The sequence below is a fragment of the Gobio gobio genome (genome assembly GCF_949357685.1).
Source record: "Gobio gobio genome assembly, chromosome: 19".
NCBI lineage: Eukaryota > Metazoa > Chordata > Actinopteri > Cypriniformes > Gobionidae > Gobio > Gobio gobio.
In genome coordinates, this window is record NC_137112.1 from 47,111,822 (window position 1) to 47,127,297 (window position 15,476).

A 15,476-nucleotide genomic window follows, 5' to 3' on the forward strand; every position below is an offset into this window, starting at 1 on the left:
TTATAGATTATATAAATGTATATACAGTATATACATGCAAATATTTCTTAAATATATACATGAATGTGTGTGTATTTATTAGGCATGTGCCGGTATAAAATTTTCATGTTGTGATTAATTGCTGAAGCTCTTATCACGGTATGCGGTATTATCACGATATTGAAATAAGTTGCAAAAAAAGTGTTGTCATACTATAACAAGTTAAATCACTTTCTTATAACAAAAGAACCAAACATTTAAATACAATAAAGCAATACACAAAAATGTCTAAAGTAAACAAATATTTAAAACAGATTAAAGTGCAAAATAATTATAAAGAACAATCGGTATGCTGAAATGTACATTTATCTAAGATTAATACATGCTTTAGAAGTATTTTTCATTGTCAGTTTGTTAATGACGGAACTAATGTTAAATACTGGAGCCTTGTAAAGTGTGTGATTGAACAACAGTCAGAACATATTCAAACAATATCTAGGGCATGTGATATAGTCCAGATTAAAATATAAAATGCAAGTTTGAAAATGAATAGCCTTAAGTCTTTAAGTATTATGTATTAGGTTATGTGATTACTGGGGAAACGGCTGCATTTCTGCTGTTGCGTCAGCGCCCTCTGCTGTCGAAGAATGAATGTGCACTTCAGTGCGCGTTCCTCTTTGACATGTTTTTCATTTGAAACGGTTGATGGGTAAAGTATTCTTAAAATTCATTCAAAAAATCTGAATAATTCGTAATAAATAAAACAGTATTTTGAAGTGCCCACGATAACAATATTGTGCATGTTCATTATTGCGGTATATCATATTACCGTTTACCGGCACATGTCTAGTATTTATATATATAAATTATAATTAACAGAGTACACACACATATATTATGTAAACACAAACTTTTATTTTGGATGTGATTAATCGCGATTAATCTTTTGACAGCCCTACTAAATATATATATTTTTAATGTGCTTTGAGATGCGTTAAAGGAATACAAGGTAAACAATTGGAAAACAATCGAAAAGAAAATAAAGGAAAGAAAGGGTAAAAAGATATGTTAAAATATAAAATGTTAATATAAAAAAAAAAATTTATTTGCATTAAAAATGCTTCAATGAAATAAAATAAAAAGAATGGGAAAACATGCAATCCAAAAATAATTAAATACAATATAATGCATGCAAAGTATAAGCAATATTTAGATTTAATAATATTTAAATATATAATATTTATGTTGCTTTCCATGTTGCTTATGTCCTCAATGAGAAACAGTCACACAGTTTCATGATTTCCATTAACGCAAAAATGTGTTGAGGGTCAAACTGACCCGGAACATAATATAAGGCTCAAATGATATAATTCTCTTAAAGGGTTAGTTCACCCAAAAATGAAAATTCTGTCATTAATGACTCACCCTCATGTGGTTGGACACCCGTCAGACCTCCGTTCATCTTCAGACACAAATTAAGATATTTTAGTGTAAATCTGATGCTCTGAAAGGCCTCCATTGGCTCACTTTACACTCTCAAGACCCTTAAAAGGTACTAAAGACGTCGTTATAAAGTCCATCTCACTACAGTGGTTCTAAAATAACTTTATAAATCGGCGACAATAGTTTTTGTGCGCAAAAAAACCCTAAATAACGACTTACATAGTGATGACGATTTCAAAACACGGCCTCATGAAGCTTCGAAGCGTTATGAATCAGTGAGTCGAATGATGATTCGGATCGTGTGTCAAACTGCTGAAATTTGGCGATTCAAACCGCTGAATCGACTCACTGATTCATAACGCTTCGAAGCTTCATGAGGCCGTGTTTTGAAATCGTCATCACTATGTAAGTCGTTATTTAGGGTTTTTTTGCGCACAAAAACTATTGTCACCGATTCATAAAGTTATTGTAGAACCACTGTAGTGAGATGGACTTTGTAACGACGTCTTTAGTGCCTTTTAAGGGTCTTGAGAGTGAACCGTGTATTGTGCCAATGGAGGCCTTTCAGAGCATCAGATTTACACTAAAATATCTTCATTTGTGTCTGAAGATGAACGGAGGTCTGACGGGTGTCGAACGACATTAGGGTCAGTCATTAATGACAGAATTTTCATTTTTGGGTGAACTAATCGTTTAAATATAAATGAATATGTTCATAAACCCAGTATGTTTGTGCATCAGAGTGTGTGGAGGGTCGCTGGGGTGTGGGATGTGGGGAAGTGTGTCCGGCTTGTGAGAACGGAGGCCGTTGTGAGCGGAGAAATGGCTCGTGTGTCTGCGCTCCTGGATTCATGGGCAGATTGTGCCAGAACGGTGAGTAAACCTGGACGCCTGATCCCTGTGCTTTATCCCGTATCCCGTGTTTCTGAAGCTCTCTGTGTTTAGTGTGTCCCGCGGGCCGGTTCGGTGTGGGCTGTCAGCTCAGGTGTGTGTGTGATAATGGAGGACGATGTCATCCTGTAACCGGACGCTGCTCCTGTCCTCCCGGCTGGACGGGCCACAGCTGCAGGAAGGGTTTGTTTTGTGTTTTTGTGTTATGTAATTGTGAAAAAATGTAGTTATTTGTCATTATTTTGACGGTGAGATGATGTGTGTGTTGTAGCCTGTGACGCGGGCCACTGGGGTCTGGACTGTGCGAGTGTGTGTGACTGTCGAAATGCTGACGGAGGGTGTGACGCTCAGACCGGACGCTGTCAGTGTGAGGCGGGTTTCACTGGACCACGATGTGACCAGAGTCAGTCACACACACACACACACACACACACACACACACACACACACACACACACACACACACACACACACACACACACACACACACACACACACACACACACACACACACACACACACACACACACACACACACACACACACACACACACACACACACACACACACACACACACACACACGTTTGTTTTTGTGAAATGTGAGGACATTCCATAGGCGTAATGGTTTTTATACCGTACAAACCGTATTTTCTATCCCCTTACACACACACACACACACACACACACACACACACACACACACACACACACACACACACACACACACACACACACACACACACACACACACACACACACACACACACACACACACACACACACACACACACACACACACACACACACTGCCCCTGCCCCTAAACCTACCCATCACACACACACACACACACACACACACACACACACACACACACACTGCCCCTGCCCCTAAACCTACCCATCACACACACACACACACACACACACACACACACACACACACACACACACACACACACACACACACACACACACACACTGCCCCTGCCCCTAAACCTACCCATCACACACACACACACACACAAACACACACACACACACACACACACACACACACTGCCCCTGCCCCTGCCTCTAAACCTACCCATCACACACACACACACACACACACACACACACACATACACACACACACACACACACACACACACACACACACACACGCACACACACACACTGCCCCTAAACCTAACCCTCACAGGAGACTGTGCAGTTCACTTTCTGTGAAAAAAACCTTGTTCTGTGTGATTTATAAGCATTTTGAAAAGTGAGGACATGGGGAACGTCCTCATATTTCACCCTCTTTTTGTAATACCTATGTCATTATACACATTTGTGTCCTGATATTTCACACTGCCCCTGCCCCTAAACCTACCCATCACACACACACACACACACACACACACACACACACACACACACACACACACACACACTGCCCCTGCCCCTAAACCTACCCATCACACACACACACACACACACACACACACACACACACACACACACACACACACACACACACACACACACACTGCCCCTGCCCCTAAACCTACCCATCACAGGAGACATTTTGCATTTTTACATTTTCAAAAAACATCTGATTTATTTATTTTACTCATGGGGACCAAAAAATGTCCCCACAAGGACGAGGATTTCAGATATTGCCATCTTTGTGGGGACATTTTGTCCCCATAACGTAGGGTTTACCAGGACACACACACACACACACACACACACACACACACACACACACACACACACACACACACACACACACACACACACACACACACACACACACACACACACACACATGTTTGTTTTTGTGAAATGTGAGGACATTCCATAGGCGTAATGGTTTTTATACCGTACAAACCGTATTTTCTATCCCCTTACACTGCCCCTGCCCCTAAACCTACCCATCACACACACACACACACACACACACACACACACACACACACACACACACACACACACACACACACACACACACACACACACACACACACACACACACACACACACACACTGCCCCTAAACCTAACCCTCACAGGAGACTGTGCAGTTCACTTTCTGTGAAAAAAAACTTGTTCTGTGTGATTTATAAGCATTTTGAAAAGTGAGGACATGGGGAACGTCCTCATATTTCACCCTCTTTTTGTAATACCTATGTCATACCCATGTCATTATACACATTTGTGTCCTGATATTTCACAAAAACATGCCCCCACACACACACACACACACACACACACACACACACACACACACACACACACACACACACACACACACACACACACACACACACACACACACACACACACATCACTTTAACCACACACATGCATGTACAACAACATAACACAAGTGTGCGAAAGAAATGTGTGATCAGTTTACAATGTCCTATCAATAATAATAATATTATTTGATTATTATGGTTTAATGTTAAATATGTGGTGACATGTCTACATTTATTGTTTTATTTTAGATTTAACAGTACTCTTAAATTCCATGTTACCTAATATCTGTTATAAATGTTACAATATTTAAAAAAAGGGAAAACATGCAATCTAAAAATAAAAAAATAAATAATATTTAATGAAAAATATGTATTCCTTTTATATTCCAAGTATACCTAATAGCTGTTATATTAAAAAAATCATTTGAAAACATGCAATCTAAAATAAATAAATATTTTAATATATATATAATTTAATTAGAAATATTTAGATTTAACAGTCATTTTATATTCCAAGTATACCTAATAGCTGTTTATAATAAAGAAATAATTGGAAGTCATGCAATCTAAAAAATAAAATAATTACACAATTAAATTAAATTACATACATTTTTTTAATTTTCATCAACATAATTTTAGGTTAAAATATTTAGATTTAACAGTCCTTTTATATTCCATGTGTACCCAATAGTTGTTATAATAAAAAAATTATATATATATAATTGGAAATACTATGGATTTATTATGGAAATAATAAAAGAAAATGATAAAAAGAAAAAATAATTGCGATCAAATTTTTATAAATTATAAAAAGTATTATTATTTTTATAATATAAAAAAAATAGGAAAACATGCAATCTAAAATAATTAAATAAACAAACAAACAAATAATGTAAAAGAATGTTATTTATATGTGTGTATATATAATATTTTAATATTTATTATTTCATTAAAAATATTTAGATTTAACAGTCCTTTTATATTCCGTGTACCCAATAGTTGTTATAATAAAATATATATAATTGGAAAACATGCAATCTAAAAATAATAAAAATAATATTATAAAAAAATATATATTTTTTTTTTATCAAGATAATTTTAGGTGAAAATATATAAAAATATATTAATGAAAATGTATATCTAAGATCTGTAACATTTTTAAAACTTTTTTTGACCACATTTTTAATGGTTTTGCATTTTGACAAATTAATTTATAAATGTACAGATATTCCATAGTCTCTCAATTCATATGTGCTCATAAAAATGGCATGTATAAAAAATATGATGTATAGGATGATAAATATGAATAATTTGTCCTTGTGGAACTAGATTTGACAGTCCTTCTATATTCCATGTGTATCTATATCTGTAATAAATGTTACAGTATTCATCATGTGATCTATGTTGTAAATCTGTCCCAGAATGCCCTGCTGGTTCTTTTGGACCGGGCTGTAAGCATCGCTGCCAGTGTGAAAACCAGGCATCATGTGACCATGTGGGCGGAGCTTGTACCTGTAAGATTGGCTGGACTGGGACGTTCTGTGAAAAACGTACAGTATGATTGTTCCACTTCTCATATATTAACATCTGTCACGTTATAGGACACTGATGATCCTGTTTTTGACTGTATGCTTGTGTGTGTGTGTTCAGCGTGTCCACAGGGTTTCTATGGTCTGGATTGTCAACAGAAGTGTGTGTGTATGAACGGGGGTCTCTGTGATCATGTCGATGGTGAATGTTCCTGTCAGCCTGGCTGGATCGGTCCACACTGTAACCAAAGTGAGCTTTAAAAAACAAAAACGTGACGTCAATTCTATCTTCATGCTACGGTACCTTTAAAGGAACGCCACTATTTTTGATAATAGGCTCATTTTCCAACTCCCCTAGAGTTAAACTGTTGAGTTTGACCGTTCTGGAATCCATTCAGCCGATCTCCGGGTCTGGCGTTAGCACTTTTAGCATAGCTTAGCATAGATCATTGAATCTGATTAGACCGTTAGCATCTCGCTCAAAAGTGACCAACGACAGGGTTCTCAAGTCTCACTGTTACGGCCATAACCAGCAAATAAGGCTCATTAATCAAATTAACTTAAACAGCTGATTCGGACCGAACACATAAGTCAATCACAGACACAAAGTAACGCTTCAAGACACCATGTACGCCTTCGTTTACTATAAAAAATGAACAAGAGAAACAAATGTACACAACCCAAAAGAGAATACAAATCAGAATCCAAAACAGGTCAACCTTAGCCTGGCGTGGCCATACTCAATTCTAGTCAGAATATGAGTCTGGTACCGCTCCATTGAGCTTTGATTATGGGGCGTGTTTCAACCGAGCCAGGAAAGACCTCAATTGGATAGACCCACAACCAATCAGAGCAACGGAGCGACGCGTAACGTTAGTTGTCAAATGTCAACAGAACTCAACTGCACTGTGTTGCCAAGTCCGTGATTTTCTCCATGTCCGCGGGTTGAAGCGACCCCAATTATGTGATTATATAAACCCAGGAATGCGAATTTTAGCAGGCAACCTTGCCAAAATAACATATTTTGCCAACCAAACGCCATTTTTTTCCGGAGAACCCCCCGGAAAGTTATTGTTTTGGGCTATAGTTTTGAGTAGCAATTGTGCGCAACATTGCAAAAACACTTGGAAACCCTGTCTGCACGCACGCTGGATTAAGTAACGTTACAAGAAAAAAATGAGTATAAACGATCTTTGCCAGTAATAAAAGAATTTAAGGATACACAGAGTAGGCTACTTACTAACACGATCATCGTTTCTGAGAGAAATAGTGAAGGTGAATGCATATACGAACAAGTTCTCCGTTTAGGATAAGAGCAAATTCAACCCAAGAGCCTTCGATGACGTGGATGATTACGTTACTGTTGATCATCTGTCCATCATCGTCTAAAGCCCGCCCTGACAATTTCATTGGTCCGAACAGTTTCTGTTCGGGCATAATTACTCCTCTATGGAGCGAGTCCAGACCGAATTGCCCGAGCAAACATTTTTGTGGGCGGGGCTAAATTCGGCTGGCATCCAGGCTAGGTCAACCTATTAACAAACATAAATCAAACAAATAATAAAAAACAGTAAACTGGTAGGACAACTAAGAAAGTAAACAGAGAACACCTGCCTACGCCTGTACTCAGCAGTTCTTATACCTGGCTTCCGACAAAACAAAGACAAGTGAATCTTCCGGGTCTCTGCTTACCTCCATACTCTTTCTAAATAACCATAAAGTGAAATAATGAAATAATTCCTACCAGTTTCTGAACTTAAGGAAAAGTGAGTAAATAATGCTAAGTCTCAACAAATAATTATATTCAACAAAACCACAAAGAAACACCAATTAACCAAATAAAGAAAGGAGAACGGAAATGCTCCTAAGAGGCGAGGAGAGCGGCAGCCATGATGTCCACAGGACACGAGATGAGAGAGAGAGATTCCATGTCGCCGCCAACGCCCTTTTATCCGGTATCCCGGGTGACGTCATGTCTTTGTCACAAGTTGGGGAATTCCCCCCCTCCACCTATGGACTCAAAACGGTATCAGCACAAATACACGTAACACTCACACATAAGACGTGAGACACACGCATTTCAACACGCTCACGCGCCACACCTTGTATTTCTCACGCAGAGAAATTTCCCGGATAATGCCCACCAAGTTGCGCCGCTATTAAGAGGAATCAAGTGAGTTCCACATAGAGTTGCCACCCTGCCACGCACCAGCCAATCAAATAAAAAATATAGCTACCGAAGAGCCAATCAGAAAATAGCATTGCTGCATCCGGGTAAGATTTAGATATTCCCGCAACAACGTTTATATTCTGCCACCTACTGGTGGTTTAGTTTAATGTTTTCTTTCCAACATTTCGTATTTGTATATTCAAAAATATTTAAAACAAGCGAATACAATTTTTCAGTGTAAATGATTTAATTTGATTGGCAACAGCCCTACAGTGTCTTATTCTAATGTAATTTATAGATCAAATTTAAGAATATAAAATGAAAGCTGAAGCATAACCTATATTTAATAAGATTATGGGAAAATGCCCTTCATAAAAGGTAAAAATATCAAAGATATGCAGATTTAAATTTTGTCAAAGCTGATTGAACACTGGTGAGAATATTGCTTCAGAATAAATTATATTTACAACACCGTAAATTCTGGGAAAAAAAAAATATATATATTCCAAATTATTATGGATTATTAATTTGCCTCTTCCCTGACATCATTGAAATAAAGAAATGCAAGAATTAATACTATGCACACACACACGCACAGAAATGTTGAATTAAATAAAATAAAAAAAATTTTTTATTTATTAATACAAATATTTCAGATCAGAACCTCGTCCCCACCCAAACCCCTACTGCCGTCGCCAAACTCTCACTCTGAACTCAGTTCAAAACTTGAGAGCCCTGCAATGAGTTTCGATATTTTTCCTAATGAAAACTTGACTCTTCAGTAGTTACATCGTGTACTAAAGACCAAAACTCTATCAAAACTCTTTGGTCACTTTTGAGCGAGATGCTAACGGTCTAATCAGATTCAATGATCTATGCTAAGCTATGCTAAAAGTGTTACCGCCAAACCCGGAGATCGGCTGAATGGATTCGAAAACGGTAAAACTCAACAGTTTAACTCTAGAGGAGTCGGAAAATGAGCCTATTTTCAAAAAAAGTGTTCCTTTAAGACTTCTGTGTGTAAACGATGTGTGATGATTGGCTGACTTCTTCACTTGTGAAAGCCTTGTCAAACAAAAATGATTTTTATTTAGCTCATCTGTGCAAAACCCTGCCTGATACACTGTAAAAAATCCAACTAATGTTTTGTATGACAATTCAGCTTTTAAAGTTTATTCAACTATTTAACATGAGAAAATTTTGTACAACTAATTGACCCTAAGTTGAGAACTCATAAATGTTCTGCAGCTGGTTGCCTTAAACTTTTAAGGTTTCTCAACTTTTTTTTTACAGTGTATATTGTTTCTTTCATGAGCACATCTGTCTCTCTGTCCTAGTTTTCCCATGAGTAATGTTTGTGTCGGTCTCGTCTGTAGTGTGTCCTGCAGGATTGTACGGAGCGAGCTGTTCTCAGACCTGTGTTTGTCACAATAACAGCAGCTGTGATGCTGTAAGCGGTCAGTGCGAGTGCAGCGCAGGCTGGACGGGAGACTCCTGCTCACAGAGTAAGATTCTGACACTTCTGACAGCTGAGACTATACACATGTACATGAAACTCTTCCAAGCAGCTGATTGGTTCTCTTAAACTGGATCAACTCCGTTCCGTGCACCATGGGAATTTTCCTCGCCCTCCACCTTCCCCAGCACCACCTGCCTGGATCGCCCTACTTCCCTTGCATCAGCTCGAATTCTATTCAGGGTTCCCACTCTTCTTGAAAGTACTTTAAAGTTCTTGAATTTCAGACACATGGATTCAAGGCCTGGAAAGTTTTGAAAACAAACATAGGTCCTTGAAAGTGCTTGAATTAAGCATGAACTGCATTTTGTTAGAGTAGCATGGTGCTATTACAAAAATTGGCCTTCATGCGCTGCCAAAGGCAGAACAAAACAGCATTAGGAATATATTTCTGCTTTTTCATAAGCGCCATCTACTGTTAAAAGCCCTATTCGGGTGGTAATTGTTTCTCGTGGGGTCATAAGGTATTTTCATCATTGTCAGGGGCTAGTTTGAGATTTTATTGCCACTCGAATCCAGAATGTCAGTGTTTTTCTCCCACACCCGCATAAAAATCCCCGGCCGAATTACAGACTGTTTTTAGACAAACACCAAGGACGTGTGGTCATTTAATTGCCGTCCGAATCCACATCTGTGAGTTTTCAAGATGAGATCACTTCAAAATTCACTGTTTATATCCTTTTTGACCCCTGCAGGCCACCGTACGGTTGCACTTTGCTGTTATTTGGATGCATTTTAAAGATCTAGACTTTCATTACTGAAATGCTGGCAAGTATTTACAAGAGCAATATTTAATCACTGCTCAAAAAATAAAAAGAAGAAAAGCACGTAAACATCTGAAATCTTTTCATTCAATTGGAAAATTCATGTATTCAATATTATTTCTATATTTTGATGTTTTAATTAAGTAATGATTTATAAAAAAGAAAACTAAAACTAGTGTGAAATAAATGGTAAAAGCAGGAATAAGAGCTGCAAACTGCATCTCTCGTTAAAACTCGCTCGCTCTTGTACACCCGCCTCTTTCCTCATTGGATTTTGTAAAATTGCACATTTTTCCTCATTGGAAATTGCATTTTATTTGTCAGTATATGCCTTAGCGTTACTGCATTAATGATAGACACAGGTACAGTAGGTATTAGATATATTGGCAATAACACACCTACCTTTATCGTATTTATTGTGCTTGATTTAAAATAAAAGGTACTTTAAAAAGTCCTTGAAAGAGTGGGAACCCTGTCTATTTACCGTATTTATGTGCATGTCCTTCATTCATGCATCAGCGTTGCAGATCTAGTCTACTACAAAACAGGGCAAATTAGAGCGCAATCCCATAAAAGATGGGAGTGGAAAGTTCTGCACGTGATCTGCTGACAACGAACAAATGGAAGAACACAGACGCAGCTGGATCATTTCCATAATGACCAACACTACCAATCAGCATCTGGTTTATGACATGCTCTTTTCTTTTTCCCTACATTAATTTTTTGCCGGCCGCCAAAACAAATTTTTGTCCTGCCAAAGCCTAATTGGATCAGTGATGTAGAATAGATGACTGCTGCGCTTGTGACAGGGCGCATGAGTGACAGAGAGAAGGAGCTGTCTTCAAAATAAGTAGTCTAATGCTGCGTTCACACCAAACGTGAATAGAGCGTCAAAATCGCGTCTAGTTGGACGCTTAAACATTTTGAATCCATTCCACAGCGAATTGGACGCGCATATAAATTGAGCATTTAAAGAGAAATAGATGCGCGTTCAAGGCGCTCCAAGAGAAATATGTCATAAAACACCACTCTGCCTCTTTTCATTTTCATTAAAAATATATATTAAGCATTAATAGCTGCACAAATGTGGTCCAGGCAACTCCTACATTATCTTCACTGCATGTGTATTTAAATATCCTTAAAAAATAAAGTTATGAAACTTCTCTTTGCCCTCAGTCAAAACGATTTGGCAGACAACAAATGATAGATTCATGAGAGCAAAGATCGGCCGTTAGATCCACACAAGATGAACCACTACAGGACATCAGAGCCAGCGGCAGACGGCAGAAGGACTGGCCGAGGAAAGGCTGCTCTCGCTGGGGTTAATGAGCGCTGAGCGCCCGCTGATCACCTGGATCTCACAACTCCAAAAACACAAGATTATTTTTTTTAATAGGCGCTCTCTTTATAAATAAACCACAGATTTGAGCTTTAAACAACTACATTCTCACCTGAAAAAGTCTTAAAACTACATTTTGTGACACAATAGTAGTATTTTTAAATTATGCAGGGTTTCTCATCACGTCACTTTACCATGTGACAGCAGCGAGCAGGCTCCTGATTGGTTAACGCGTGCGAATTGACGCCAAAGTTCAAATTTTTCAACTCGGGCGTCAGACGTGAATTCGCTTCAAAAGGCGGAATCGCGTCTATTGCGCCGCAGGACCTCCAGACGTGCGTCAACGCGCCTTTCCATTGACTTAACATTGTAATCACTCGCTCCTGACGCTCTATTCACGTTTGGTGTGAACGCAGCATTAGCTTTCTAATATTTCACATTAAGTTAATCAAAATCAAAAGGTCAGAAGACCGAATCCATGTTGCACGTGGCGCATTCGGACATTTTTTTCCTAGAATTACCGCTGGGTGTGAATTATGCTCAAAAAACGTTGACTCTTCTCTGACCAGCTGACATAAACCATACTTTCAATAAACGGGAAACAAATCCTGTCCAGTTATGAAATGTTTTCTGTGTGTTGAAAAATCTTTCGCAATGTTCTAACAGACGGGATTCGCACACAACGCGTCTGCTAATGTCCGATTCGCCACCGAATGACTCCTTTGAACCGAATCATTTTAACGACTGGTTAGAACAACTGATCAGTCCAGCACTGAACTAGCGAATCAGTTTAATCCTTTACTCTGAACATCTGAAATGAGAACACAAGTGTGCTTGATCAATTTAGCAAGAGTGGATAGTAAGAATTAGTTTTAATTATCCACAATCTTTCAACTTATTTATGTTGACAATGTGTAGTAAAATAAATAGCCTATAAATCACTTAGTTTAGACTGGAGTGAGGTGAACCCAGAACAAAGTTGTTATTAGCTAGCTGATAATTTTATGAAATTGTATATGGCAGAAAATTAGGCTGTTTGTTCTTTTTTTAATACTACTTTTTAATATTGATATGATTATATACCAAAACAATTATCTTTTTTTTGTGATCAAAATGTTTTATCTAAATGTATTCACATACCAGGAACATATAAAAGTTCCCATGAACTATATACAGACAGATGCCATGAGAAATGTCCACAGTGAAAATGTTATTAAATAATAATAATAATAATAATATGAACCAAAACAATTATCTGTAAAAAATGAGGAACAAAAACAAACGTGTGTGTGTGTGTGTGACCATGTCTGTCAACCACCACCGAAGACCATTTTTGACCCAGGAAAAACCCTGTTAGCAAATCCCCTTGCATTATTAATTTACTATAAATACTCTCCGACGATAAATTTGAAAGGGAAACTCCTACAAATGTGTAAGCAATAAGTTAAGTCATTTTTTTAACGGCAAAAGAGGGTTTGTGCTGGTGCAAGATGTTAGTAAATCTGGCCCAAAGCCTACAGTGTGTACAAATGCTTATCAATAAATGTCAAGAGTTGTCATGTTTGAAATATATTTAAACTTTTATACTCACCAAGGCTGCATTTATGCCATCAAAAATACAGTAAAATCAGGAATATTGTGAAATATAATTACAATCTCAAATAACTGTTCTCTATGTGAATAGTAAAGTGTAATTTATTCCTGCGATCAAAGCTGAATTTATCATCATTACTCCAGTCTTCAGTGCCACATGATCCTTCACAAATCATTCTCATATGAGGATCTGATGCTCATGAAACATTTATGATTAGGCAAAGGCACATGAGAATCTAACCCTAACTCAAATATTCATGGCTTTAATATTTTAAAAGCAATCACATTTCTACTCTATTGTAAATAAGTCAGAGTAGAAGTGTTTTTCACGTTATGATGTGTGTGAATTATGGGATGGTGTTTTTACAGGGTGTTCTCCAGGTTTGTTCGGGATGGGCTGTGCTGAGATCTGTGTGTGTCAGAACGGCGGGTGTGACCCTGCGAGCGGACGCTGCTTCTGTCCCAGCGGATGGATGGGCTCGGCCTGTCAGCTGGGTGAGGGACTCTGATCTTTACATTTCATTTCTTTATTGACTTTGAGCCAAACACTTGGAATATTCAGCCGGTCTGTTCGTGTCTGAGGTTTGATATCCTCAATGAAATGTGTAATACTCTTTATTGCAACTGAGGGTAGGAAGTGCTGACCGCAGTGCTGACTACAGGAGACAGAAACCTTTATTGCCAGCGTGGAGACTCTGGTTTTGTTTTTATGGCGTTGGGAAATGTCACAAGCCAGATTTGAACGTGCATCATCTCACAGGGTTCCCACTCTTCTTGAAAGTACTTGAATTTCAGACACATGGATTCAAGGCCTGGAAAGTGCTTGAAAACAAACATAGGTCCTTGAAAGTGCTTGAATTAAGCATGAACTGCATTTAGTTTGAGTAGCATGGTGCTATTACAAAAATTGGCCTTCATGCGCTTCATGCATGGCCAAAACCGCACTGCGGGAGGAAGATATTTCAATATATTTCTGCTGTTCCATAAGCGCCATCTACTGTCAAAAGCCCTATTCGGATGGTAATTGTTTCTTGTGGGGTCGTAAGGTATTCTCATCATTGACAGTCTGTGATTTTATTGCCGCCTGAATCCAGAATGTCAGTGTTTTTCTCACCACCCGCGTAAAAATCCCCGGCCGAATTACCGACTGTTTTTAGACAAACACCAAGGACGTGTGGTCATTTAATTGCCGTCCGAATCCACATCTGTGAGTTTTCTAGAATATATCACTTAAAAATTCACTGTTTATATCCTTTTTGACCACTGCAGGCCACCGTACGGTTGCACTTTGCTCTAATTCGGATGCATTTTAAAGATCTAGACTTTCATTACTGAAATGCTGGCAAGTATTTACAAGAGCAATATTTCATCACTGCTCAAAAATAAAAAGAAGAAAAGCTCGTAAACATTTAAACATTTGAAATGAAGCGATTATATCTGTTAAATATACTGTAATATATGTGCAGGTCTTAAAAGCCTTCAAATTGATTTTTAAAAAGGTACATGTACAGGTGATTTAATAAATAATTTTGCATATTTTTAATGCCTAACAGTTAACCTGTCCATATCTTTTCATTTAATTGGAAAATTCAAGTATACAATATTATCTCTAGATTTTGATGTTTTAATTAAGTAATGATTTATAAAAAAGAAAACTAGTGTGAAATAAATGTTAAAAGCAGGAATAAGAGCTGCAAACTGCATCTTGTACACCCGCCTCTTTCCTCATTGGATTTTGTAAAATTGGAAGTTTTTCCTCATTGGAAATTGTATTTTATTTGTCAGTATATGCCTTAGCGTTACTGCATTAATGATAGACACAGGTACAGTAGGTATTAGATATAATTTTGTAGTAACATACCACCTTTATCATATTTATTGTGCTTGATTTAAAATAAAAGGTGCTTGAATCTGGTGTTCATGAAAGAGTGGGAGCCCTGATCTCAGCGACAGCACTAAAGCTGTTGAAGAATCGTTTTAGTTGTGCAGATTTGAGCTGTTTTGA

General features: G+C 37.9%; 1 protein-coding gene across 1 annotated transcript in view; it reads left to right on the forward strand.

Annotated features, from left to right (window-relative positions):
* The window catches only part of megf6b (multiple EGF-like-domains 6b), a gene marked incomplete at its 5' end in the record, with an annotated part of 177,685 nt that overhangs the window by 133,644 nt on the left and 28,565 nt on the right, over nucleotides 1-15,476 (forward strand). Inside the window, 7 exons of the mRNA XM_079845375.1 lie at nucleotides 2,164-2,295; nucleotides 2,368-2,496; nucleotides 2,585-2,716; nucleotides 5,982-6,110; nucleotides 6,211-6,339; nucleotides 9,636-9,764; nucleotides 13,841-13,966. Coding sequence (XP_079701501.1) covers nucleotides 2,164-2,295; nucleotides 2,368-2,496; nucleotides 2,585-2,716; nucleotides 5,982-6,110; nucleotides 6,211-6,339; nucleotides 9,636-9,764; nucleotides 13,841-13,966 — 906 coding nt within the window. The remainder of the gene's footprint in view (nucleotides 1-2,163; nucleotides 2,296-2,367; nucleotides 2,497-2,584; nucleotides 2,717-5,981; nucleotides 6,111-6,210; nucleotides 6,340-9,635; nucleotides 9,765-13,840; nucleotides 13,967-15,476) is intronic.